We start from the raw sequence: 25952 nt of genomic DNA on the forward strand, positions 1-25952 counted from the left end.
GTGATGTGGGGACCAGCCATGGAGGAGGAAATGTCTTCTCTCCCTGGTTTCCCCCATGAAGACCACAGCCCTGGGGTCTCCAGCTGAATGGACATCAGCCACTGGTCACTGACCTTGGCCCAAGGCTGGTCTGTCCTAGGGGAGAAGCAGGGTCTAAGGGCTGAGCTGGTTTTCTATCCGCCCCGGAGATGCCCCCTGTGGAATTCTACTTCCCTCTGGCCCCTCTCTGCAGGAATCTGAAGGTCAGGGCTGTGGGGAGAAAAGGACTGTGACACACAGCGGGTAATTGGCTGACAACTGGTGGGGACAATGGTGGGCAAGACCACAGGGGGCGATGGTGACTAAGACATCCCTGGTGATGTCACACCATCCCAGTGTGGGGGCTGTGGCCATGGGCCAGGGTGCCTAACTCTACCACGTGATGGGCCTTTGCAGCACCCCCAGCCATGGCCAGCGCAGGCACCCCCCATTGGTGGCTGCCCTCCCACCCCTTCTCCTGTGACCCCTTCGAGTGCTGCGGCTGTGGCACCTTGTGACTGCTCCAGTGCACAATTGGCGCACCATGGCATTCCAGCGCATTGGAGGAGGGGTTGACAGGGCAGTGGAAGGGACATCTTGGGGCCACAAGTGCCAGCAGGTGGGCAGCTGTGACATAGGAGTCTCAGTATCCTCCCAGAGGACTTGGATCTGCCCTTCCTAATGGTTGGAAGTGGAGTTCTCCCAATGGAGTCTCCTGGCCTTTGACCAACCACATAGGAAGGGACTGTGAGAGAATTGTTTTAAGACCCCTCCCCATTCATGGCTCTCATCCATCCCAGAGACAGCCCCTCCTTCCCCTGGGCAACACCCCACTGACCAGAGCAGGTGCGTGCTCCAAGCATGCTGGCTGACTCCTGTTCACCTGACACATCACTCACTGGCTTCAGAGAGGAGTAGATGGATTTATGGGGAGCCCACAGGCCCAGGCCAAGAAGAGCTTCAAGGCAGCCGAAGCCGGGGACTGTCCTCTACAGTCCTTGAGATCTGAAGGATTCCATATCAATTGAGGTTGTAGGAGGGAGAGGGATGCTGGGCCTGTGGGGAAATCTCAGAGTTGAAGGAGGAGCCAAGTGGCCCAGAGAATGGCTTGGGAGCATTCACATCCCGGAATGAGTCTGAGTTCCTCCAGTTTGGGAAACCCCTGGGGTTGTCAGGCTAGGGTCCCTGCCTTCTCCCTGGATGCCAGGAAGCCAGTCAAGGCCATAAGCTGGAACCCGACAAGTTCTTGAGGATCGCAGCCTTTCCCAGCTCCCATGTGAGGTGTCACGGATGTACAGATTGTGTGTGTGTGTGTGTGTGTGTGTGTGCACACTCATGTGTGTGCACACATAGGTGTGCACCTCTTATAAGTAACCCACTTTCTGTTCTCAGGAAACCAGTGTCCAGCTCCCACCTTCGGAAGAACCCAGCAAGAGCCAGGACCATGGCAGGTGTGAGGACTGATCACCCTGCTCCAGCCCAGCCCCGGCCCTGGCTGGTGTCCCTCGCACCCCAATGGAGATGTATTTATTTGTTTGAAAGGCAGAAATTACACAGAGAGATAGATAGAGAGATAGATAAATAGAGAGAGAGAGAGAGAGAGAGAGAGAGAGAGATCTGCTACTCTCTGGTTCACTCCCCAAATGGCCACAACACACAAGGCTACACCAAGGTTGAGCCAGGCCAAAGCCAGGAGCCCAGGAAATTCTTCCACATCTCCCATGTGGGTACAGACTATCCTCAACTGCTTTCCCAGAACATTGGCAGGGAACTGGATTAGAAGTGGAACAGCCAGGATTCAAACCGGCATCCATATGGGATTCAGCATTGCAGGCAGTAGCTTTACACACTATGCCACAATGCTGGCCCCTGGGCTGTTGGTTTTGATTCGTCTTCCTGTGTGAGGGGTGCTTAGTGCCAATGTAGGCGCCTGCTTTCTGGGGAAGAGCCTTTTCGGCTCTCCCTTCTCCAGCTTTTCCCCAGGGGCAGGCATAAGGTTACCTTCCCCTGCCAGTTCTCTGGGGGCTCTATTCACATCAGTAAAGATCACCACTCAATTCCTATCAGGAAATTGGGGGCAGCACGGAGAATCAGCCAACCTGCCCCAGCCCCTAGTAGGAGGGTAGAGGGTGCTTCCTTCCTGGGGAGGGGAAGGGGATCTGTGGGTGTTTCCTTCTGCTCGAGACTACCCAGCGTGTGGCGGAAGGGGAGCCCCAGCTCCCTCTCTGTCGCCTTTTGCAGGGAAGCCCCTCAAGAAGCCCTCCATGCCTGGCGTGAGCGTCAGGCAGCTGGTGGAGGAGATCCCTGAAGGCGGCAGCCTGCCTGGCTTTGAGCGGAAGCCCGTGACCTTGGCTCTGCAGGAGGGTGAGACCCTGGAGGGCAGCTGCCCAGGGTTGGCACTAGTCCCAGCATGCACCGGGCAGGGGGCAGGTCCATCAGCGCATTGCATGAGGGCATCTCAGAAAGTTTAGTTAAAATGGAATTAAAAGATAAATTTACTTTGGTGCATAAAAAAAGAATGGAAATCCATGCATAATGTTCTCATCATATATACTTTTGTGATGTTTTTGAAGGCTCCTTCCTATCTTTAAGGGTGCCTGGGAGAAGACTTGGTAAGGGGTGCTGATGGGGGGGGAAGGAGGTGAACTAAGAGGGGGAAGTACTGACTTGGGGGGTATTTTCTACTCCTCCTATCCTCATTGTCCCAGAGAGGTCCTTTGGTGCCTCCCAATCCCCACCTGAATCAGCCAAACCCCAGGGGCCCAAGGAAGTTGTTCCTGGAAGGTCAGGGGAGACATCACTCCAGAAAAGCATTGGGGACAATGGCTTGCTGGGGACAGGGCAGGAATTGGCACCCTTTCCCCAGTGCAGGCCCCTGCCTTGAGTATCAGTTCCCAAACCTCAGGTCTAAGAATGAAGAGGACGGGGCAGTCACTTTCTTTATCTCCAGTCTCAGTTACCATGGCCACACACGCTCTGATGGAAAATCCAGAAATAAACAATGCCCAACTTTTGGAGATTTAGGTGCTGTCTGAGTCTGGTGTCATCCCTCTTGGGAAGTGAAGTATCCCTTTGTTGAGCATGTTCCTGCTCTGTGTGTTGCCCTTCCATTAGTCACTTAGCAACTGCTTTGGTCAGGAGATCCACCTGCTGCGGTTCATGTGTGGCAGGGCTTGTGTTCAAACAGTCTTCACTGTGCTGAAAAGACCGAGCACAAAGACAGGGATGCTGGCAATGCCCATATGCCAAAGAGAAGCCACCAATTGCTTCCTCTGAATGAAAAGGTGGGAGCACAGTAAGATGCTGTGAGCAAGAGAATGCATGTTCATGGATCTGCAAGGTGGATGCTTTACAGTGGTTCTATTTGACAATGGATCACCTTCCATGCCTAGTGTATAAATTAAACATAGGAAAATGATATAGGGCTTAGGACTACTCCTGTTTTGGGGCATCCACAAGGTCCTGGAACATATCCTCTGTAGACAAGCAGGTCACTGTACTTATTTTTCTAAATATGAAACAAGGCCATCAGCTTGAGGAGAACTCTTGGGCTTTCTAGGACCTACTAGCACAGAGCGGAGATGTTCTTGGAGGGAGGCTGGAGGTGAGCAAGGAGCTTGGAGTTTTTCCTGGGGTGGAAGCCCATGTGTGTCAGGTCCAGCCTGGTGGGTACCAAGCAGCCATTGCATCCCAAGGTTGCTGTCCTCTGTTCCCGTCAGAGTAGAAACTTGTCCCATCCTCTCCTACCCTTTCCAGCTGCCCTTCCCACCTGGCCAGCTCAGCTTCACCTGTCATGCCAGGACTCCTGGTTTTTGCAACATGTTGTCTTCCATGTGCTGTGGCCAATGGACTGAGGCCAGCCTCCTTCTTGGAAGGGGCAGTTGAAATACCCAGAGCAGGCAGTGTGACACAAATCAGATGTGCACCCTAACCAAGTATAGTCCCTACTCCCTTGATTTCTGGCTCCCTGATGGCCTCTTCCTACTACAGGGAAGAATGCCATCTTCCGGGCAGTGGTCAGTGGGCAGCCCATGCCTGAGGTGCGCTGGCAGAATTCCCAAGGTGACCTCAGTAACTCCAGCAAGTACCAGATCTCCTCAGCTGCTGGCAGCAAGGAGCACACGTTGCAGGTAGGGATGGCACAACGCGACACAGGGGCTTGCAATCCCATGGGAGTAGGAGACAGTGCAAGTTGGAAGTGAACCCACCCAGGGCCATGCCCAGGCCAGAGGCTGTCTGAGCCGGAGGGCTCTCTCTGGGAGAGCAGCAGAGTCTTGGGACCCCAAAGAAACCACAGCCACATCCACAGTGGCTTGGAGAAGTTCTTACCTCTCTCCACCTCAGTCTCCAGGTTGTAAAATAGGGCTGCAGCAGGTGCTACTCAATGTTGCTAGGAAGAGCTGAGGGTTACAGAGCAAAAATCAGGGTCTAGCCACTCCCTGATTCTTGATTAATTCTGAAAATTTTGCCAATACCAGTTGCTGCACACCTGCTGTGTGCTGGGTCCTAAGAACCCATTCCTTTTCAAATTGTTGTTATCCCTGTCTTCCAAGGCAAGACACAGAAGGCCAGGGAGGTCAGGTACCATGCCCAGGGCTTCAGGGTTGATCATCAATAACAGAGACAGTACTCTAGATCCATTGGACACCTTCCTCAACCAAAGCAGGCACTGATGGCAAGGAGTGGCTGCCTCATGCTGTGTGTGTTTGGGGGTTTGTGAGCTCCCCGAGGACCAGAGTGTAAAGCCATGGCTGGCAAACAGAGCAGGGGTGGGCAGTGCTGGCCCTGATCTCTCCTGCCCTGTGCCCTCCTGCCCTCGGCTTCTCTGCAGATCAACAAGCTGACAGGTGATGACTCGGACCTGTACCGCTGCTCAGCGGTGAACACGTACGGGGAGGCCACATGCTCAGCTAGACTCACCGTCATTGAAGGTGGGCCACTCTGTTGGGGCTTGCCCGTCAGGGCACAGGCCTCTAGAGAGCTGTCTCCCCCAGGGCTGGGCCCCCTCCCTTGTTCCCACACTGAAGGCCCACCCAGGTAGATGCCTGCCGCTCCTCCCCATACAGAGGCTCTGATGCAGGTTCTCTCAGCTCGTGCCATGAGGCTGGGATCTGCGACCCACCGCCCAGTTCTAGTCCTGAGTCTCCTGCTGCTAACTCATGTAAGGGGCTTGTTTCCTCTCTGGGCTTTGGTGTCCTGGCTGAATAAAGTTAGTGCAGCAAAGGACCAACAGGTGACACTGGGGCTATGTCCTCTTTTAGGCATGTTCTCTGTGGCTTGCATGGTGTCTGGAATTTGGGAGTTAAGTAGCAGCCCCTAGTCATCCAGGAGGTGGACAGCTCTCGGGGAAGCAGATCAAGTCTCTACATCGGCCATGGTCACTGCCACTTGCAAGGGAAGTTAGGAAGGCTAGCATTTACCTTTTCCATCCTCTTTGGTAGAAGCAGGTGATGAAGAGGAAGACTGTGAATGGCACACAAGTGGCCAAGTGGCTATGGCCAATGGATCTGGCAAGATGAGGCCTCTGTCCTGAAATAGGAGCCTGCAGCTGTCCCTTTAGATGAAGTTCCATTTGTTGTGGCTGCCAGAGCCACTTCGCTTGTTTATGCTACGTGCACAAGCCTGGGGCCTTCCCTACTGGACAGACACCTCCACCTGGTTCCCAAGTTTGTGCTAAGGGCCTGGAGGATCAGAGCCCCCTGAACCTGACCCCTACCTCTGACAGCTCCATTCCTCTCGCCTTAGAGTACAGTGGGGTGCCAGGGCTCTGGGACTCCATGGGTTTCCATTAATGCCATCAATGTGTCTTGCCTCTCTCCTTGCCGGTCCACCTTGGCTCCCACCTCTCTTCCCTGGCTGGTCCAGTGGGCTTTCGGAAGGGCCGGAAGAGACAGAATGAACCCCAAGAGGGTAGGTAAACTTGGCAGAGACCTCCTGGGGTCTGGCAGTAGGGGGAGGCTGCTGGGCCCAGTCACCCCAATGCGCAGCTGGTCACGGCTGGCACGGCTGGTCACAGCAGGCCTGAGAGTAGTGTGCTGGGCCCCCAGTGAGGCTGAGGCATTGGTCAGCGGCTCAGCGCCTCACTCCTGCTCCTTTTCTAGATCTCAAGAAAGAACTGGTGGACTTCCGGAAGATGCTGAAGAAGAGGTGAGTGTGGGCCTGTAAGGCAGAGAATCTGCAGGCTGCCCTGATGCCCTGGCCTGGGCTGCTGCCAGCATAGGCAGGGGACCAGGCAGTGGGGCAATGGGGCAGTGGGGGAGAACCTGAGCTGACCATACCAGGTCCATTTTGGCCATAGGAAGCTCTGTATCTTTGGCTCTACCATCTCCCTCTGAGTTCTGAGTTCCTCGCTTTCCCAGTGGGCTGGTCCCCCAGCAGAGAGCCGGAAAAGTCTGATTGTGAAGTCAGGGGACGATGCAAACTCCACCCCACCCCCAGACATCTAACCAAAAAGCTCAAGTTCAAGTTAGCTGAATAGTTTCTCTTGGAATCTGGAGCCAGGGGCTGAGGCTTGGCCCGCCCTCAGTTGGGTCCTTGCAGCCCCCACAGACTGTTCCCCACATTGCAGTCCCTTTGCCCCTTTCCTCGGATGCGAATGGGGCAGCTCGTCAGGACCCCTTGGGGTTCCTGTGCCCTTTGACCTGCTGGCTCTGCTCCTCAGGGCCCCGCCTCCAGCCTCCGAGAAGAAGGTGGATCTGGAGCAGGTGTGGCAGCTGCTGATGACGGCAGACAGGAAGGACTATGAGCAGATCTGCATGAGATATGGCATCGTTGACTTCCGGGGCATGCTGCGCAAGCTGCAGGAGCTGAAGAAGGAGCAGGAAGACAAGATGGCCCAGGTAGCACCATGCACCTGGAGCGCAGGTGCCTCGTAGAGGCCTCACACTTAGCATTAAGCTGGCAGACAGGTCTTGGGAAGCCAAGCATTGCTACCACAAAGCCCTCAACGGACACGGAGCTAAGGACCTTGGCTGCCACTCAGCTTTGCAACTCAGCCCTGCTGCTGACAAGACTCAGGGCTTTGTAGAAGATAGGGCCTCTGGGCCTTGATTTGACTCTTCTGTTCAATGGGGCTTGCAATTGTAGCTACCTAGTAGAGCTGACCAGAGCATGAGTGAGAGCACGCGCCAGAAGCTCCTGATCTGGTGCCTGGCACTCAGCACTGGCTGGCCGCCAACTGGCACCACTGCTGAGGCTAGACAGGGAGGCCCCGACCTGTTGCCAAGACGCTCAGGGAAGGGCAAGCACTGGCCTCCTTAACTTTACAAACCATCTAGCAAGTTCCTTCCTTTGTCTAACTTGACTATTCTGAGAGCAGTGTTCTGTCACCTTGTGGGTAGTTCTTCAAGCCTCCCGACTGGAGCCCCACACAGAGTTTAGCACCCAGCAGGTACTGAGTTGAAACTTGTCAGATGGGAGAACTAATGGCTGGAAGAACACCCCAGGGCCCTTCCTTGGGGGGTGGAATTTTCTTCCCTGATTGTAAATGGGCCAGTGCATGCTGCACGGGAACACCATGGGCTTGGGGTTCTCAGTGCCCTGCCAGGAGACAGAAGGACAAACTCCATCCACCAGCTCACTCCTCAAATGCCCTTACTGGCTGGGGCTGGGCTAGGCCAAAGCCAGGAGCTCAATCCAGGCCTCCCATGTGGGTGGCAGACTCAATGGTGTGAGTCTTCCCAAGTCTGTACTAGCAGGAAGGTAGAGTCAGGAAGGAACTGCAGGCAGGATTAGAAGCCAGGCACTCCAAAGTGGAGCTCGCAGGCTAACACCCTGCTCCTGTCTGCCTTTCAGTACGTCAATGCCATCTCCAACCTGAGACACATCAGAGTCACCAAGGAAGGGGTGGCCACATTTGATCTGGAGTTGGAGCTCAGAGATCTCGAGAGCAAGATCTACCTGTACAAGGTGAGGCTGCAGGTGCTGGGGAGGGAGTGTGGCTGTGAGCTCCTGGGCCCGTGGAGCCCCTAGCTGGACTTGGGTCACACCTTGGCATAGGAACCTCTCATGTTTCTGGCTGGGCCCGTGACTTAGTGCCAGGGTAGGAGTGTAGGAAGAGGGTCCTGAGGCCACTCAACTGCTATGTGGGGCTCCCTCCTGAGGCTGAACCCAGTGCCACAAGGGCCTCAGGAGGCAGTGAAGTAGTTGCAGGTATAGCCGAGGCAGGTGTGTGTGGTGGGACGTCAGGTGTGAGTCCTTTACCTCATTTTCCTCACCTGTGAGATGGGGCTGACAGCAGACATGTCTCCCTGTGCACTGAGGGGGCTAAGTCTAAACCTGGAGCCCACCTCCCACCTCACCATCAGTTCTGCCCCTCCACCCATTGCATCTCAACCCACCCTTGTTGCTAGGACACAACACATAGACTGGGCAGGCAAGTGGTTGAAGGTTAAGAAAGAGAGACTTTCCACCCCATCCTGTGTGTGACTTTACTCTGCCTCCACAATGGTTCTGTCTTTCTACCACACTTATTTATGATGTTCAGAAATGTTCTGTCTCCTCCATAGAACATTAGTTCCCCAAGGGCAGGGATCCGCATGTGTTTCCTACACTGATGTGCCCAAAGCACCTAACACAGTGCCTGCCTGGCACCTAGTGGGCACTTGCTGGGTGTTGGTGCTGGCTACTGTTGAGCAAGTAACATGTCTGCCCAGGCCTTGCCTCCTGAAGGTGGAGGTGTATATAGATGGCTGAATGTCTGGCAGTGCATGTGGACAGCCTTGCTCAATGAATGGATGAACTAGGGCCCTGGATCACTACTCCCAGCCTCCTGCCTCCCTTGCCGTGCTTGCTGGGGCAGAGCCTCTTGTCCCAGTCTGAGCTGGGCTCCAGCCTGCACAAGTGCCTCTTCACAGAACACCTGCACATTCTTCACTGCGTGGAAGTCACCACTGTTCCCAGGACATGTGTTCTCACCCATGGCCATGTCCCGCCACATCCACCAGATCTAGCTCTTCCCAGGCCCTTGATTATATTACCATGGTAGTACTACGCTGCCTGCTGCCTAGGTAGTGGGCAAAAACCACTGCATGTAGCCAGAGCAGGGCTGGCATCGGAGGCTCTGGGAATCCAAGGTGTGCTGAACTGTCCTCTCCTCCTCTCCTGGCCTCAGGATGGAGGGATGATCCCCTATGGCTCTGACAACCAGACCAGGCACTGCTTGCGGCGGCTGGGGAAGCGCTACCAGTTCCAGGTGCAGGACCTGCGACCCGAGGATGCTGGCATCTATCAGATCAGGGTGGAGGACGCCGTGATCTTCTCCACAGAACTACAAGCCAGTGGTGAGTGGGCTTCCAGGCAGGGGCATGAATGACGTCTGTTGGGCATGCAGTGTGGCTGACTGAGTGTAGTCTCCATTCCAAGGACAGACTCAGGTGGCTCCCTAGCCATGTTCTCTGATTGCCAAGCTCATTGTGCTCTCAGCGGGTGGACTCTGCAGGCCACACCCCAACTTGCAGGACTTTGGTGACTTACCCGAGGCCACACAGGGCATTTGTGTCCCAGTTGGCATGATGTCAGGCTCCCTAGGTCCTCACCCCCTGCTGCCCCTGGTCCTGCTGCATCCCCCCGCTAGACTGACAATGGTCCTGTTCCTGCTTCCCACTAGCCATCCCTGCCCAGGTGGTGGTCCCACTGGCTGACGTCCACTGCAAGGAGCAGGATGACACCGTCTTTGAGTGCACGCTCTCCAGCCCCTGCCCCAATGCCACCTGGCATTTCCAGCACAAGCCACTGTGGCCCAGTGATCGGCACGAGGTGTCTGTGTCACCCGATGGCCTGACCCACCGACTGGTTGTGAGAGGGGCCCAGCTCTCAGACAGGGGCCTTTATTCACTGGGCACTGGGCTCCATACCTCCAGTGCCTGGCTGGTGGTGGAAGGTAAGTGGCTACTTGCCCTGCCAGGGCAAGCCCCTCAGGGCAGGGGTGCCCGAGAAGGGAGGTGGGAAGTCTAAGGAGGGCTCTTTAGGAGTGCTCCTGATCCTGCCCTCTGCGATTGCTCAGGAGCACAGATCCAAGATGGCCTGAGGGTCCTGACCAGGATCTGGTTCCCACACGGGAAACCCCTGGGCCAGGCCAGAGGAGACCCTTGTAGCCTCATGAGGACAGGGATGGGGTTCAGTGGCTTTCCAGGAAACTGTAAATTGGTCATATGTAAGGCAAGTGGCAGGGCAAGATCTTTTCTAAAGACCATGCAACTTTCAGACAGCTTGCTAAACAAATGAGTTTTATCTTGGGTATCCATGGGTTAAAATGTTCACCAGTTGGGTGAGGAGCTAGGGTTGACCCACGCACCTGCTGGCCCAGTCCAGCTTCTGGTTCCCTTGCTGGGATCTCTGAGGCTGGGGCCTGATAGGGGCTTTGGTTGGATTTAACATGGGTTTCCATTTTTTCCCTCTGCCCTCCACATGGGTGCTAACCTCCATGTAAACCACACCTCTCCAAAAGCTGGAAAGGATGAAGGCCTTCACACTGACCAGCAGCCGCACATGCCGGGAGCCCAGGCCTCAGGAGCAGTAGACTCCAGCAACCTCGGTGCCCAGGCAGGGCAAGCTGGAGTGCAGGGTGCTATGGCTGGCTCCCTCGAGGGGGCTGAGCCTGCCTCTGGGCTCCAGCTCACAGCTCACCCAGATGCAGGTGGCTGTGGCCAGCAAGGTTCCTCCTTAACAGGGCACAAAGGGACAGCCTGGGACTGGGGGACACTAGGAGGCCCTGGAGTAGATTCCCAGGGAGAGGGCAACCGGGGGGTGGCAGATGGCTTTGGAGGAGCAAGGAGTATGGAGGATAGGCATGGGGGTGACTTGGCATATTCTGAGGGCTTCAGTGCCACCACAGGGACTGGTTCTAGCGAGGGCCCAGGGTTGCTGGGGAAAACAGGATCAGGCTCTGGGACAGCTGTGGAAGTGGAGGGTGGTGCCAAGGGTGCTTATGGGCGTGGTGCAGGGGGTGCTGGGAGCCAAGACCCCTCAGGTGCTGCTACATGGGGATCTGGTTTGGGTGGCCCTGGAGGAACCCTCATGGGTGGAGCCTGGGACTGGGCTATGTCCAGAGGCTTGGAAGGAGCCAGCCCTGGGAAAGGGCATGGTTTGGATGGTGGTCTTGGGGATCCTGGTGCAGGGGGATCTGGGGATAGAGGCAGTCTCAAGGCCTTAGAGGCCCTGGAGACAGCTGGGGACAGAGGCTATAAGGATGGCCCTGGGGGGCCAGGAGCTATGAGGGCAGGAGGTAGAATGGGTGATGGGGAGGGGCATGGGCTCCTTGGTGAGCAGGCCTCTGCAGCTGAGACTGGTTCCTGGGGCAATCCCAGGTCCCCTGAGGTATCGGCTCTTCAGGCCTGGGCTGCTGCTGAGAGCCAGTGGGCTTCTGGATCAGGTGCTATGCTGCATGATGGGACGGCATCCAAAATGTGCAGACCTCCAGGCACTGTGGACAGCACAGCTCATGGAGAAGGATCAAGGTGTCTGCAGACTGGGAGGATAGGGCCAGGGGATAAGGCAGCCTTGGGCAGGAGCTCTGAGGGATCAGCAGGCGAAGCAAAGCAAAGGAATGACTGGGGAACAGCAGGATCAAGAAGTGAGGATGGCTATAGGGGAGGCCCAGGTGGGGCTGGTGGAGTAGGGTCAGGGGGTGAAGGGGGCTATAGGGGAGGCCCAGGTGGGGCTGGTGGAATAGGGTCAGGGGGTGAAGGGGGCTATAGGGGAGGCCCAGGTGGGGCTGGTGGAATAGGGTCAGGGGGTGAAGGGGGCTATAGGGGAGGCCCAGGTGGGGCTGGTGGAGTAGGGTCAGGGGGTGAAGGAGGCTATAGGGGAGGCCCAGGTGGGGTTGGTGGAATAGCGTCAGGGAGTGAAGGAGGCTACAGGGGAGCCCCAGGTGGGGCTGGTGGAATAGGGTCAGGGAGTGAAGGAGGCTATAGGGGAGGCCCAGGAGGGGCTGGTGGAATAGGGTCAGGGGGTGAAGGGGGCTATAGGGGAGGCCCAGGAGGGGATGGGGGGAGTGAAGGAGGCTATAGGGGAGGCCCAGGTGGGGCTGGTGGAATAGGGTCAGGGGGTGAAGGGGGCTATAGGGGAGGCCCAGGTGGGGATGGGGGGATGGGACCAGGGGATGAAGGGGGCTACAGGGGAGCCCCAGGTGGGGCTGGTGGAATAGGGTCAGGGGGTGAAGGAGGCTATAGGGGAGGCCCAGGTGGGGCTGGTGGAATAGGGTCAGGGAGTGAAGGAGGCTACAGGGGAGGCCCAGGTGGGGCTGGTGGAATAGGGTCAGGGGGTGAAGGGGGCTATAGGGGAGGCCCAGGTGGGGATGGTGGAGTATTGTCAGGGGGTGAAGGGGGCTATAGGGGAGGCCCAGGTGGGGTTGGTGGAATAGGGTCAGGGAGTGAAGGAGGCTACAGGGGAGCCCCAGGTGGGGCTGGTGGAGTAGGGTCAGGGGGTGAAGGGGGCTATAGGGGAGGCCCAGGTGGGGATGGTGGAGTATTGTTCGGGGGTGAAGGGGGCTACAGGGGAGGCCCAGGTGGGGTTGGTAGAATAGGGTCAGGGAGTGAAGGGAGCTATAGGGGAGGCTCAGGTGGGGTTGGTGGAATAGGGTCAGGGGGTGAAGGAGGCTACAGGGGAGGCTCAGGTGGGGTTGGTGGAATAGGGTCAGGGGGTGAAGGGGGCTATAGGGGAGGCCCAGGTGGGGATGGGGGGAGTGAAGGAGGCTATAGGGGAGGCCCAGGTGGGGCTGGTAGAATAGGGTCAGGGGGTGAAGGGGGCTACAGGGGAAGCCCAGGTGGGGATGGGGGGATGGGACCAGGGGGTGACGGGGGCTACAGGGGAGGCCCAGGTGGGGTTAGTGGAATAGGGTCAGGGAGTGAAGGAGGCTACAGGGGAGCCCCAGGTGGGGCTGGTGGAATAGGGTCAGGGGGTGAAGGAGGCTACAGGGGAGGCCCAGGTGGGACTATAGGGCCAGGGTGTGAAGGAGGCTACAGGGGAGGCCCAGGTGGGACTATAGGGCCAGGGTGTGAAGGAGGCTACAGGGGAGGCCCAGGTGGGGCTAGCGGAATGGCTCCCGAGGGTAAAGGAGGCTATAGAGAAAGCCCAGGTGTAGTTGGCTCAGGCCCGGGTACTGCTGCCGGGATGGAGTTAGGAGATGAGGGAGGCTATAGGGGAGGTCCAGGTGTTTCTGGGGAGATGGGACCAGGGGATGAAGGAGGCTACAGGGGAAGCCCAGGTGGGGCTGGTGGAATAGGGTCAGGGGGTGAAGGAAGTTACCGGGGAAGCCCAGGTGGGGCTGGTGGAATAGGGTCAGGGGATGAAGGAGGCTACAGGGGAGGCCCAGGTGGGGCTGGTGGAGTAGGGTCAGGGGGTGAAGGAAGTTACCGGGGAAGCCCAGGTGGGGCTGGTGGAATAGGGTCAGGGGATGAAGGGGGCTACAGGGGAGGCCCAGGTGGGACTATGGGGCCAGGGGGTGAAGGAGGCTACAGGGGAGGCCCAGGTGTAGTTGGCTCGGGCCTGGGTACTGCTCCCGGGATGGAGTTAGGAGATGAGGGAGGCTATAGGGGAGGTCCAGGTGTTTCTGGGGATATGGGACCAGGGGATGAAGGAGGCTACAGGGGATGCCCAGGTGGGGCTGGTGGAGTAGGGTCAGGGGGTGAAGGAAGTTACAGGGGAAGCCCAGGTGGGGCTGGTGGAGTAGGGTCAGGGGGTGAAGGAAGTTACAGGGGAAGCCCAGGTGGGGCTGGGCAAGCAGGGCCAGAGGGGCAGATGCGCAGTGGACATTGTTCAGACAAGATTGGAGAACTGGGCTCATGGTCTGGATTGAGGCATGAAACTCGACTCAGTGGCCATGAAGCCAGGGGTCAGGGGTCTGGGTACTGCGCAGCATCAGAAGGTGGCACCAGCACCAAGGGTGGTCCAGACAGGGGCAGAGGAATGGGGCTTGTGGATGTGGTCAGTCCTGGGAAGAGCCGAAGAGCAGCAGGAATGCTGGGTCCTACAGATGGCACACCATCCAGGGACAGTCCCATAGACCCAGGTCTTCTGGGGGCTCAAGGAGACCCCCAGACCCTTGCAGATGGGGTGGGCTCCAAGAACAGTTTTGGAGACTGTGGCGTTTTAGGGAGCCCTAAGGCCCAGGGTGCTGCTGGTTCCAGGGGACAGGAAGGGGTCCGAGTGTGGCCTGATGGCTCTGGGACCTCAGGGTCCATGGGGGACAGTGTGCCTCCCAGTTGGGAGAGCGGGGCTGAGAGCTGGCCAGGAACAGCTGCTCAGGCACCTGGACATGATGGGGCCTCCTGGAAAGCAGGCCCAGGACTGACAGATGGGAGCAGAGCTGTTGACCAGGGACCACTGGCACCTCTTGGAGCTGGGGACTCGCAGCTGGGAGACGGAAGGAGGGGAGCAGACTCCTGGGGCCCAGCAGGGGTGGACAGTGGCTCAGCGGCCAGGGCAGGGAGCAAGGCAATGTCAGGGCTTGTGAGTGGGTGGGGGGTGAGCAATGCTCGAGCCTCAGGCTTGGAAGACCAGGGCTTTGGCCACAGCGACATGAGGCCTGGGGTCCAACTCTCAGGCTCCAGAGCTCACGGTTCACTCCATGAGACAGAGGCCACTTTGGGGGGAACCCACAAGGGGCCAGGGGGCTCACAGGGCAGGGAAGGTACAACAGGGCGAGAGGTGGTCAGGAGGCATCAAGGCCCTGGACCCCTGGGTAGCAGAGAGCAAGGCCCTGGCAAAGGCAAGTCTGGTCACACAGAGAACTTAGGTGGCTCACACCAAGGGGCTGTCACTGGGCAGAGTGATGGCCTTACCCCCAAACCTGGTGAGTCAGGGTCTTGGGAAACCCGGAGTGGCTCAGATGGTGACAGAGCAGGAGGGACTCAGGGTTTGGGCTTCCAGCTAGGCAAGGGGCAGAGAGGAGGCTGGGGCTCCCCTGGGAAGCAAGGGTGTCTGTGGGTTGAGGCCAGGAGAGCCCAAGGTCCTGGGGCACTAATCAGGGACAAGGTGCAGGGAGCGGGAGAGTCCGGCAGGTTAGACCACAGACCTGGGGCATGGATAAAGTGGTCCAAAGCTCAGGCAGGAGCTGAAGTTGGAGTACCCGAGAGGAGGGGTGTGGAGGAGTCTAGAGGCAAACGGCAGCCACCTGGAGGGGAGCAAGGGGGGCGCCCCGGGGAGTCTCTGAGTGAAGCCCAGAGCCAGCAGCCCCCAGGGTCCTTTGGTAGCCAAGGTGGCAGCTCAGACGCCCACAGCACCAGCCCTGCGGCCACCAGGAGTCCCAGGGCCAGAGACAAGGCCAGCGTGGGTGCCCTCTCCACGGATGGCCAAGGTAGGTGTCAGCATGGGTTTTTCCAAGCACGGGGATGCTGGGCTGGGTCTCCATGCTTGCTGCAGTCCCAGGGGTATGTCTCTGATTCTGTCCTCTCTCCCTTCTCCCATCCCTCCCAAAGGCCTGGGTGCTGCCGGAGCAAATGGGAGGTGTGGTGTGGCTGACATGAGAGCCCAGAGGCAGCAATGGGTGGCCACCCAGGGCACGGCATGGGTCATGGCGACTTTCTCTGTATCTCCCCAGGCTGCAGGGGCCACTTCTCCCAAGGCCTGGCTGATGTGGAGGTGCAACAGGGGAAAGCCGCCACCTTTTTCTGTACCCTCACCAGTGACCTGGGGCCTGGAACATGGTTTAAGGATGGGGTTAAGGTACCATTGTAACCATCTCTCTCCCAGGGAGGGAGACAGAAGAAGTGGGGTGAGTGGCCAACAAATTAAACAGCCAACAGTGTGTGCTGTGTTTAAGATTATATGGGCCTCCTTCAACCATCCCAAATGCCTCCACTATACCTGTGTCCAACCTTCAAGGCCTGGGATTAATGTCGCCCTGCCATTCCAAGCAGGTGGAATCTCTGGCTTCATGCTCTGCACAGCTGTCAGGCCAGGATGGGACTGTAGCCCGATGCTCGGAGCACAGATACTGGCACCAGTGAGGTCTCATTGCAGATCCTGGCACTGCCACTAGAATTACCTATAAAAATGAGATTAAGAATAGCACACATTTGATAAGGTTACCGTGATGTTTCAATGAGCCACTCTAAGCATGGGCTTGGGCATCCGTGCCTGGTAGCTGGGTCACTAGCCCATGGCTCCCTCTCTTGCCCTCCTCTCCCTGCACACTGTAACTAGGACCCCACTGTGGTAGTAAGGAACCCAGTTGGCCCTGTGACAGTGAAAGTGATCGACTCCTGCTGGGGCCTGTGTCTGCAGCTTACCACCCAGGATGGGGTCGTCTTGGAGCAAGAAGGCCTGGTGCACAGACTTGTCATTGCCGCCGTGCAGGGGACCCAGGCGGGGAGGTACACATTTATGGTTGGCGACCAGCAGAGCGAGGCTACCTTGACCGTCCAGGGTGAGAGCCAACACTGCCTTCCCTGATCCCACAATCTCTGCACCAAGCGACCGTCTCCTCTTCCCCTCCCTGAGCTTGTGGCCACAGCCAGAGGCTCACTCCACCTCCCCCATCTAAAAGGAGGCTTGAAAGAGCCAACCCTAACCCTCCCTATTCCGGCATCTTCTCTCTGTCCTTGTCAAATTCTCTGTGAGCTCCAACCCTGGGCCATCCTGTTGCACACCAGGTCCTCTCTGCTTGTTAATCCATAGGACAAGGAGGAATACAAGACTCCGCGCTCCTGGCCAGAATGTCCCTCTCAGTTCTCTGTCTGCTCCTGAGCAGCCTTGGGTCCTGGCTTCCCTGACTTCCTTCTCCTCCTGCCCCTTGTATTTCCAGACCCCCCCACCATCTCTCCAGATGTGCTGGAGAAGCTGAGAGAGCCCCTGGTGGTCAAGGCCGGCAAGCCTGTGACCATGAAGATACTTTTCCAGAGCCGCCTCCCTGTGCAGGCCGCCTGGAGCAAGGATGGGGCCGAGGTGCCGGGCAGCAGCCGCCAGGGTGCCCAGGTGGCCCTAGGGGATGACTACACGCGCCTGTGCCTGCCGAGCGCTAGGAGGAAGGATGCTGGCCAGTACAGCGTGATACTGAAGAGCCAAGGAGGCTCCACACAGGCCCGCCTCACCCTGCAGGTCCTAGGTACCAGCCCCAGCCTCTCCCTCTCTGCCACCAAGGTGGGGCCTGGTATAGCCTCTGCTGGCTCGGACCCTCACTTGCATGCTATGCAAAAACCCTCTTGCATTTACCTGTCCTGTGTGCCCCACAAGAGGCAGTAGGACGAAGCACTAGGGACAAACAAAGGGCCAGTCCCCTGCTGGAGGGTGGGGCTAGGGGAAGAGAGCTGCTGGGGCCTGGACCTTAAGCAGGTGTAGCTGTATGCAACTGCTTATGTCCAAAGGGCTGAGCAGGTATGGGTCCAGGTTGGTGGGGCCACAGCATATCCCTGGGATCACTGAGCAGGGAGAGGTTATCTCAAGATCTGATTGGCCCATCCTGCTGCAGGTGCAGTTGCCGATGGACAGAGTTGGGTTTGGGGGAGAGCAGCCACACACCCTGTGGTTTCCTGACTGCCTCTCTCTTCCTACCCTCTCTCGTGGGTCCCAGACAAGCCTCAGCCCCCGCTGGGCCCCCTGGAGGTGCAGGACTGCCGTGGGGCTGGGGTCTGCCTACGCTGGCAGTCCCCACGGGATGACGGGGGCCGGGCCGTGGAGCATTATGTGGTGGAGAGGCGCCAGGCTGGCAGGAGCACATGGCTGAAGGTGGGGGAGCCTCCCCCGGACTGCACCACCTTCACGGACAATGGTGTCAAGCGGGGCCGGAAGTATGCCTTCCGTGTGCGGGCTGTGACCTCCGAGGGATCTGGGGAGGCCCTGGAGTCTGAGGAGCTGTTGGTGGCACCTGAAGGTGAGAGGAGCTTCAGGGTCAGGGCTGGATGCAGGAGGGACCACCAGCACCTTCCTGCAGCCACAGGAGGGGTCTGTTCTGTCCTTCCTGCCACTCCCTGGAGAAGGCCAGAGCACCGCCTGGCTCTCCAGCCTAGTCTCTGACTTACCAGCCACCCTCTCTGCCACAGCCCTCCCGGGGCCCCCTTCCCGCCCCACCATCGTGTCAGCCTCCAGCCAGGGCATCACGCTGACATGGACGGCACCCCATGATGGTGCCCACATCCTGGGCTACCTGATCGAAAAGCGCAAGAAGGGCAGCAGCACCTGGACAGCCGTGAATGACCAGCCCGTGGCCGGTGAGGGGCCTGCGCAGGGGTCTGTCTGGGTGGGCAAACAGTATCACGAGGGGCAGTTTTGATCGTCCTCATTGGGCTGGGAAAGATGCTGTTGGCATCTAAGATACAGAGACTATAGCGTAAACATCCTCTGACAGAGACAGGACAGCCTGCCCCCAACACTCCAAGGAAGGTTCCAGAAAAAAAACAATAAGTCAAAATGCTAAGGTTCAGGAGCACCCATTCATCTCCTAAGAAACTCTTTCCTGAGGACAGAAAGAACTTGACAAACTGAAGGGTTGGGGTCCCCTGAGAGCCTGGGTATCTCTGAGCTCTGTTTGAGGAGGCTCAGGTATGGAGCAGGTGGTCTCAGGTCCTGAGGCTCAGGGTATGGCCTCCAGGCCTCAGGTCCTCGTTTCTGGGGGAAGGGATGGGGGTAAGCTGTGGGTACACTCCCATGGGCCTCAGCTCTGCAAATAAGGAGAACCAGAGAGGTGAAGGCTCTCAGAACACTCGGGACTGGGCGGAGATCAGGGGCCCTGTCACCATCAGTGTGGCTCGTTCACCTTGGAAAACACAGGATAACACCTACTGGCTGGGCAGCGGGGAGGGGGTGATTCAATGTGGCCTCCTGTGTGGCCTAGTGGCCCTGACGCGGGGCGTTCTGTTCACAGACAGGAGGTGGACAGTGGAGGACGTGCGGCAGGGCTGTCAGTATGAGTTCCGTGTCACAGCAGTGGCTCCGGCAGGCCCCGGAGAACCTGGGCCCCCATCAGAAGCTGTCTTCGCTCAGGACCCCCTGAGTAAGTGAAGCACCAGCCTGGGATGGTGACAGGTCAGGGGAGCTAGAAGGCCAAGGTCAGAAGGCACTGGATTGAAATTGCACCTGTCCAGAGCCAGCTGTGGAGCCAGGAGAGTCTTCCCAAGTTTGCAGTACCCAGGCTGGACTCGGGGCAGGGCAGTCCCCGACTTCCCACCCACCTTCCTTGGAGGCAAACAGGGGAACTTCCTTGTTCATTCTCTACCCAGGGAACATCTGCTCACCTGCTGAGAGAGCCCTGTCCTGGTGTCCATCACAAGACACTGAGCCTCAAATGTCACTCCCCTCCCTGGGACCTGGGGCCACAGGAGGCTGCTAGTAGATATTTTTAGCACAACAGCATTAGCCACAACCTTCTGTGATCAAAGATGTGTAGGACCCGAGCCCATGGCCTGCCTGATCTTGATGCAAATCCCATTTTGAAAGGCAGAGAGAGAGACTTGGCATCTGCTAGCCCACTCCCAAAATAGCTGCCACAATCCAGACCGGGTCAAGCTGAAGACGGTAGCCTGGAATTCCATGGAGGCTTCCCCTGTGGGTAGTAGGGACCCAACCAAGCACTCAGACCATCTTGGGATGCCTTTCCAGGTGCATTAAGCAGGAGCTGAGTTAGAAGTGGAGCATCCAGGGCTTGAGTCTGTCAGGGCTCATATGGGATGCTGTCATTACAGATGGCGGCTTAGCCTTCCGTGGCACAGTGCTGGCCCTAACCAGTGATTCCAAACTTCATTTAGAAACACCTGAAGGCTTTTAAAGCTCCCGATGCTGCAGGTGGGAGGGGCATTGGCACAGAGACTGTCACTACGTGGGACACCCATGACACTATCAGAGAGCCTGGTCGGAGTCCCAGCCCTGCTCTTAATTCTAGCTTTGCTTTCTTGCCAACCCTAGGAGACAGCAAGTGGTGGCTCAGGTGTTTTGGTTCCTGACCCCTGGCTTGGGCTATTGCAGACAACTGGGGAATGAGCCAGTGAATGGAAGGATTCTTTCTCTCTCTGCCTTGCAAATAATTAAAAAGAGAGAGAGAAGTCAGGGTTCCAAGGCTGCAAAAAAACTGGTGGAATAAGGTCTCATGGTGGCATTGCTGGGCCTGGAATGTAAGTCCCACATGTTCTCAATGAACAGTGGGGCCCGAGGCTGAAGCTGTGAGCAAGTCCCTCTCACTTGGGTGCTTCGCTCCTCCCAGCCTTGCCCCTGGGTGGCCGTGGGTGCTGGAATTACAGTCCACTCACCAGGCAGAGCAGGAAGCCAGAGGCAGTCAAGACGGGGGGCTTGGAGGTCAGCATGAAACAACAGAAGCCATAGGGCCAAGTTAGGGAATGATGCAGGGACAGTGAGGGGAGGAAGGGCAGGGGGAGGTGGGCTTTCAGGAGGAGATGGCTTGGGATATGTGTGGGACCTGAGAGAGCAGGGATTTGGGGCCAGTGCAAAATTGGCTGAGGGAGAGAGGGACCCGGCTTCCCCCCAGGAGGGCTGAAGGAAGAGCTGTGGGACCATTCCTGATGTTCCCACGGTGCTCTCTCAGGACCTCCGGCGCCCGTGCAGGACCTCCGGGTCACAGACACCTCCAACACCAGCATCACTGTGAGCTGGACTGGGCCCGACACACAGGACGGCGACGAGGCCCAGGGTTATGTGGTAGAGCTATGTGGCTCCAACAGTCTTCAGTGGAGCCCATGCCATTTGGGGACTTTGGCAGCCACCACCTTCACAGCCAAAGGGCTTCGGCCCCAAGAGGGCTACCATGTGCGAGTGACAGCAGTCAACACAGGGGGCCGCAGCCAGCCCGTGGCCCTGGACACGCTGGTGTATGCCAAGCCGGTGGTTGGTGAGTGCTGCCTCCCCACTCCCTGAGCTGTGTGCCTGCTGAACTAATGAAGTAAGCCAGTATGTGCTAGGTACTGTTTACTAAGCACCTACTACATGCCAGGCACCAGACTGAAATGTATCCGTATGGCAACCCCCAGCCACCTCCTACCTAGATCTGTGGTGACCTCCGCCCCATACCAAGGCCCTGACACCTTTCACTGTCCAGCCCTATGCTCACCAGGGGCCTCCCTTCTCTCTGATCCCCCACCCATCTTCCTGATGCCCCAGCTCTGTGGGGTCACCCCCCCATAAGATGTCCCACCCAGTTGACGAGTAGGGGTTGGGCCCCAAATGTCCGATGTGTTCTAGTTGGCCCCAGGTTCCTCATGGACTCCAGCATGAGCCAGTCGCTGACATTCAAGGCTGGGGATACCATTCGTGTGCCTGTCACCTTTGAGGTAAGTGTCTGCAGGGGGTGTGATCTGGAGCCCTCAGTGACCAAGGGTGTCAGATGCACTCCTGCAGGTGCCTTTCTTCCTTGTTTGCTTCTGGATTCTGGTCAGTGAACAGGGCATACTAGAAACCAGTGGCCCTGGAGGACAGGAGGAGGGTTTGGGGAGGCACAGCCCTCAGCTGGCTCCAGGTGGCCACACTGCACCGAGCCTGCCAAGCCTGCTGCGTCCTCTAGGGGAAGCATCTGGCACTGCACCTGCAGGCGGTGAGTGAGGCTCAGTGTTTGCTGGTTGAGTCTTTCTTGCATCCCTGGGGGTGGCTGCACGGTGGATGGATAAACCCTTGAGCTGCACTGCCGCCGTGCAGCTGTAGTGCAGTTAGGAGCACATGCTGCCAGGCTGCTGGGTTGTGTCTTAACCTGTCTCCATGCCCTCACCTCTTAAATGGGTGACCTCCCAGAGGCTCATTCTGAAGACTCAGAAAGCCCCGAAACAGTGCCTGACGTTGAACAGGCTCCAGTCCCTGTTCTAGTTGCCATGAACCTCCAGAAGCAGAGGAGGTGGCTCAATGGGTTGCGTTCTTCCATGTGGTGACTCGGGTAGAGTTCCATTGCTTCCAGCTTCAGCCTGCCTCAGCCCAGCCTACCAGAGGATGGGAACTCTCTGTTGACCCACCTCTCTGCCTCTCAAATAAATATCTTCAGAATAAAGAATCAAATGTTCTCAACAATCCAATCATCATGACAGCGATAAGACAAAAGTATGCAGCATGAGCCACTGTGTCCGTTATATCCCAGGCGGGCTCAGCCCCTCCAGCTCTCAGAACCCTGGGGGGGGGGGAAATGCCTGGGGACATCCTCCCATCTGACCCCACTGCCTAGGGCTCTCAGCTCTGAGGGCCCCACATGCAGGGGGCAGCATGAAGTAGTGGGCTTGGCCGTCCCTCGGGGCTTCCCCAGTCACCCCCTACTTGGTCCCAAGCTTCTGTGCTTCCGGCCAGCTGCCTCTACTTGCAGAAGGTACTTCTCCCTGCTTCTGTCCCTGGCCCAGCCGCTGTGGCCACAACACTTCCCCATCACAGTGTGTGCCCTGCCCATTCCCCAGGCTTCCCCCATGCCCGAGGTCGTCTGGCTGAAGGATGGTGCTCCCTTGCCCAGAAGGAGCGTGACAACCACCAAGCATGGCCTCACGCGGCTGCTGATTCCCGCAGCCAGCCTCTCGGACAGTGGCCGCTACTCCGTGATGCTGAGGACGTCCGAGGGCAAGGAGATCAAACACCACTTTCTCATCACGGTGGCAGGTGAGGCAGGCGACGGCACAGTCTGGCTGAGTCCCTGGGGCCTGCTCCCTGTGTGCTGGAAGGCAGAAAGCCCAAGAAACAGACAGTTCTTCCATGGCTCCATCCTGACTTGGGCTACACTTGACTTTGGGTGTGCAGGGGCTGGGACCCTGTGCCATGACCCAGAGACTCCCAAGGGATTGACCTATGGCCCACATGCCAGGACAACCCCTGGCCCTGGAGGGGTCCCTGGACATATCCAACCTGCTCGCCTTGTAAGAGCAGCTCTCTGAGTTGCCTGTCACTTCCCCAGGAAATTAAGGTGAATTCAAGGGTCATTGTCCAGCCTTTGGAGACAACTCTTTGGCGGCCCTGGACACCCACCTGGTTAGCAGACTGGGGAGAGGGGAAGTGAGCTCTAACCTGGTCTCCCCCAACCACTCCCTGACAGCGCGCCCACAAGCCCCAGGACCAGTCCGCCTGCAGCAGAACATGCTGGGGACAGTGACAGCTGAATGGGAGCCATCGCCAGATGAAGCCCAGGGACCCCCCCTGTACTACACTGTGCTGATCCGCTCCACAGACCACGGACCCTGGAGGGAAGCGGCCGATCGTTTGCACACCAACCATTTTACCCTCTTGGGCGTGCTCCCCGGCCACGAGTACTACTTCCGCGTGGTGGCCAAGAATGAGCTGGGGGTCAGCGAACCTTCAGACAGCCAGCCCTGGTGCACCCCACGAAGGCGAGGTGGGAGTCCTGGTGACAGAAGGCAGGCAGGACAGGACAGGGCAAGGTGCCCTGGTAGATGGCTATAGCTGGCTTCTGCCACTTGCTGCCTGGCAGTTCTGGGTCTCAGCCAGGTGGTTCCACCCCCAGGCTGTGGGTTTTTGGGTCTCCAGGGTGACTGGGGGAAGATTATGTAAAGTCACTATTTCTCTGAAAGCAAAGTGGGTTTTATACACCCTCCTGGACGCAGACCTTGAGTGATCACTAGAAAAGACGAGTGGGGAAGTCAGATGACAGATTTCAACTTTGGAACACACAGAACTTTCTGGAAAGTTCCACACACACAAATGTTAGTTGCAGGTGTGAGAGAGGAAGGCTAAATTTTCTTTCTCTTTTGGGTTCTCTGTGCTGTCTGTTGGCAAGGAACTATGTGTTTGCTTGCAGTAAAATAAGCAATGTAAAAAGATAAAACTTCGCAACACCAAGTAGCTCAGTGGTGGCCTGGACCTTGTGCTCAGTCCCAGGTCTCCCACTGACGCTCCTGGCCCTTGCCCCCACTTCCCTACAGATAAGTTCGCCATGAGGGCCCCGAGCTACAAGGAGCCTGACCTGCGTCAGAAGCCGCGCTTCCTGGTGGGTTTGCGTGTGCACCTGCTGCCACAGGGCTGTGAGTGTCGCATGAGCTGCGCCGTGCAGGGCTGGCCCCGGCCCCGTGTCACCTGGTATAAGAATGGCCAGAGCCTGGACAGGAACCCCGCTGTGTATAGCACCGACGTGCAGGGTGTCTGCTCCCTCATCATCGCCAGCGTGGGCCCCGAGGACAGCGGCCAGTACAAGGCTGTGGCTGAGAACCCACTGGGCCAGGCGGTCAGTGTGGCCACCCTCATTGTCACAGGTAATGGTGGCCCTTGGCCCTTTCCAGGGCAGCTTGGCTGCGGGTTGGCAGAGCAGGTGGCTCTGTACCAACTCCCTGTTGCGTCATCCTGGCCCCCCTGGGATTAACCCACCTGTGCAACGAGGTGTTTGAACTGGATGAAGAACTCCTACTCTGTAAAAAGATTTAATTATTTATTTGAGCATCAGCGTATCAGAGTTATGGGCAGAGGGCTGGGAGGAGGCAGGGGAGAGGGGAGCAGAAATGAATCTCCTACCTGCTGATTCGTTCCCCAGATGATGGGGCCAAAGCTGGGAGCCAGGAGCTTCCCTAGGTCTCCCATGTGAATGCAGAGACCCAAGCACTCGAGCCATCATCCACTGTGTTTTTCAGGTGCATTAGTAGGGAGCAGAGTGGGAAGTAGAGCAACCAGGATTCAAACTGGCACTCGTATGGGATGCTGGTGTCCAGGGTGTGGCTTAACCTGTGATGACCAGTCCCAGATGAGCCACTCTTGATGGAAGGGACTGCCACTTGACCACTCATGCATCTCAGGGTGCTTTGCAGTGTGTTCAGGCGAGCAGTCAGGTGCACCCGCACAGGCATGCAGACCTGGGCAGCTTTCGCTACTGGTTGTTCTCCTTGGCAGTCAATAGTTTATCTAATAAAGGGAGCATCTGAGTTCATAGACTGTGGAATTGTCAGTTTATTCTGATGTAAAATTTTTGAAACCAATGCAGTTTTTTCCTAATATATATATTTATGATTTAAAAGATGTGTTTATTTCATTTATATATTTGAAAGAGACAGAGAGAGCTTCCATGTGTTGCTTTACTTCCCAAATGGCTGCAACAGGCCAGGTCTGGGTCAGGCCTAAGCCAGGGCCTGGAACTCCATCATGGTCTTCCAAGCACCTGGGATCCCTCCACTGCTTTCTCGGCAGTGCCAGCAGGGAGCTGGGCTGGAAGAGCAGCCAGCACCCCCCTGTGCTCCAATACAGGATGGCAGCACTGCAAACGTGGCTTAACCCTCTGCATCGCAGTGTTAAACCCTTATAAAGTTTTTGGAAGACTCCTTATATGCATGGATTTCAAAGAATTTTTTTAAAAGATTTTTAAAATTTTTATTTGAAAAGGCAGATTTTATAGATAGAACGAGGGACAGAGTCTTCCATCCAATGGCTGACTCCCCAAGCAGCCACAACAGCCGGATCTGAGCTGATCCAAAGCCAGGAGCCAAAAGCTTCTTTCAGGGTCTCCCACATAGGCGCAGGATCCCAAGGCTTTGGGCCATCCTCGGCTGCTTCCAGGCCATAAGCAGGGACTGGATGGGAAATCGAGCAGCCGGGACTAGAACTAGTGCCCAGATAGGATGCTGGCATTCTAGGCGCCAGCCCTAACAGAGCCTGGGGTCTGCCCCCTATGGAACAGCTTTCCCCACTGCATGGCGAGGGGTAGGGATGGATGGGAAGATAGCTGGCTCCCTGACCTTTTCGGGGCCTCTGTCTCTTGCAGAGCCTGACCTGTAGCCCTCTGCACTCTGGGATGGTCCTGCCTGAGCCCACTTCAGCTAGCCTGCAAAGAGAGAGAGCCTGGAATTCCAAGGAGGTGGGAGTGGGGTGAGTTCCCCCAGAAGGACGTGGAGTCCCTGAAGAAGAAAGAGAATGGAGTCGCTGAGCAGGAGGACAGCGAGGACCCTCCAGGACCCTTGCTGTAGTTGTTTTTTTCTTCTACACCTGAAGAGAGCTTGCTAGAAACCAGCTCCTGTTCACCCGGCCCAGACCCCACTGCAAGGGGCAGGCAGAGGCACACCTGCTGTGAGCAGAAGATGTGGGTGAGGGTGTGGACT

At 57.4% G+C, this 25952-nt stretch overlaps 1 protein-coding gene across 1 annotated transcript; it reads left to right on the top strand.

Moving 5' to 3' along the window:
- The first annotated feature begins 309 nt into the window (after positions 1-309).
- IGFN1 (immunoglobulin like and fibronectin type III domain containing 1) lies at positions 310-25632 on the top strand. Its single transcript, XM_058669691.1, has 28 exons — positions 310-337; positions 2260-2382; positions 4009-4148; positions 4850-4949; positions 5884-5928; positions 6120-6165; positions 6680-6857; positions 7813-7926; positions 9131-9299; positions 9626-9898; positions 11135-11278; positions 11582-11671; positions 12164-12307; positions 12650-12781; positions 13634-14227; positions 14504-15313; positions 15557-15681; positions 16243-16384; positions 16763-17062; positions 17528-17827; positions 17997-18164; positions 18818-18946; positions 20489-20791; positions 21142-21230; positions 22329-22524; positions 22955-23251; positions 23799-24125; positions 25619-25632. Exons 1-28 carry the CDS (start codon positions 310-312, stop codon positions 25630-25632), a joined length of 5520 nt encoding a protein of 1839 aa, XP_058525674.1.
- Positions 25633-25952: the final 320 nt, after the last annotated feature.

The sequence above is a fragment of the Ochotona princeps genome, chromosome 10, assembly GCF_030435755.1.
Source record: "Ochotona princeps isolate mOchPri1 chromosome 10, mOchPri1.hap1, whole genome shotgun sequence".
NCBI lineage: Eukaryota > Metazoa > Chordata > Mammalia > Lagomorpha > Ochotonidae > Ochotona > Ochotona princeps.

Bases quoted from the DNA above. Each gene is read 5' to 3' on its own strand.
- IGFN1 (XM_058669691.1), top strand. From the start codon at position 310: ATGGTGGGCAAGACCACAGGGGGCGATG. The intron at 15,314-15,556 runs GTAGGTGTCAGC...GTATCTCCCCAG, and splicing joins CCTCTCCACGGATGGCCAAG to GCTGCAGGGGCCACTTCTCC. The intron at 18,165-18,817 runs GTGAGGGGCCTG...TTCTGTTCACAG, and splicing joins GAATGACCAGCCCGTGGCCG to ACAGGAGGTGGACAGTGGAG.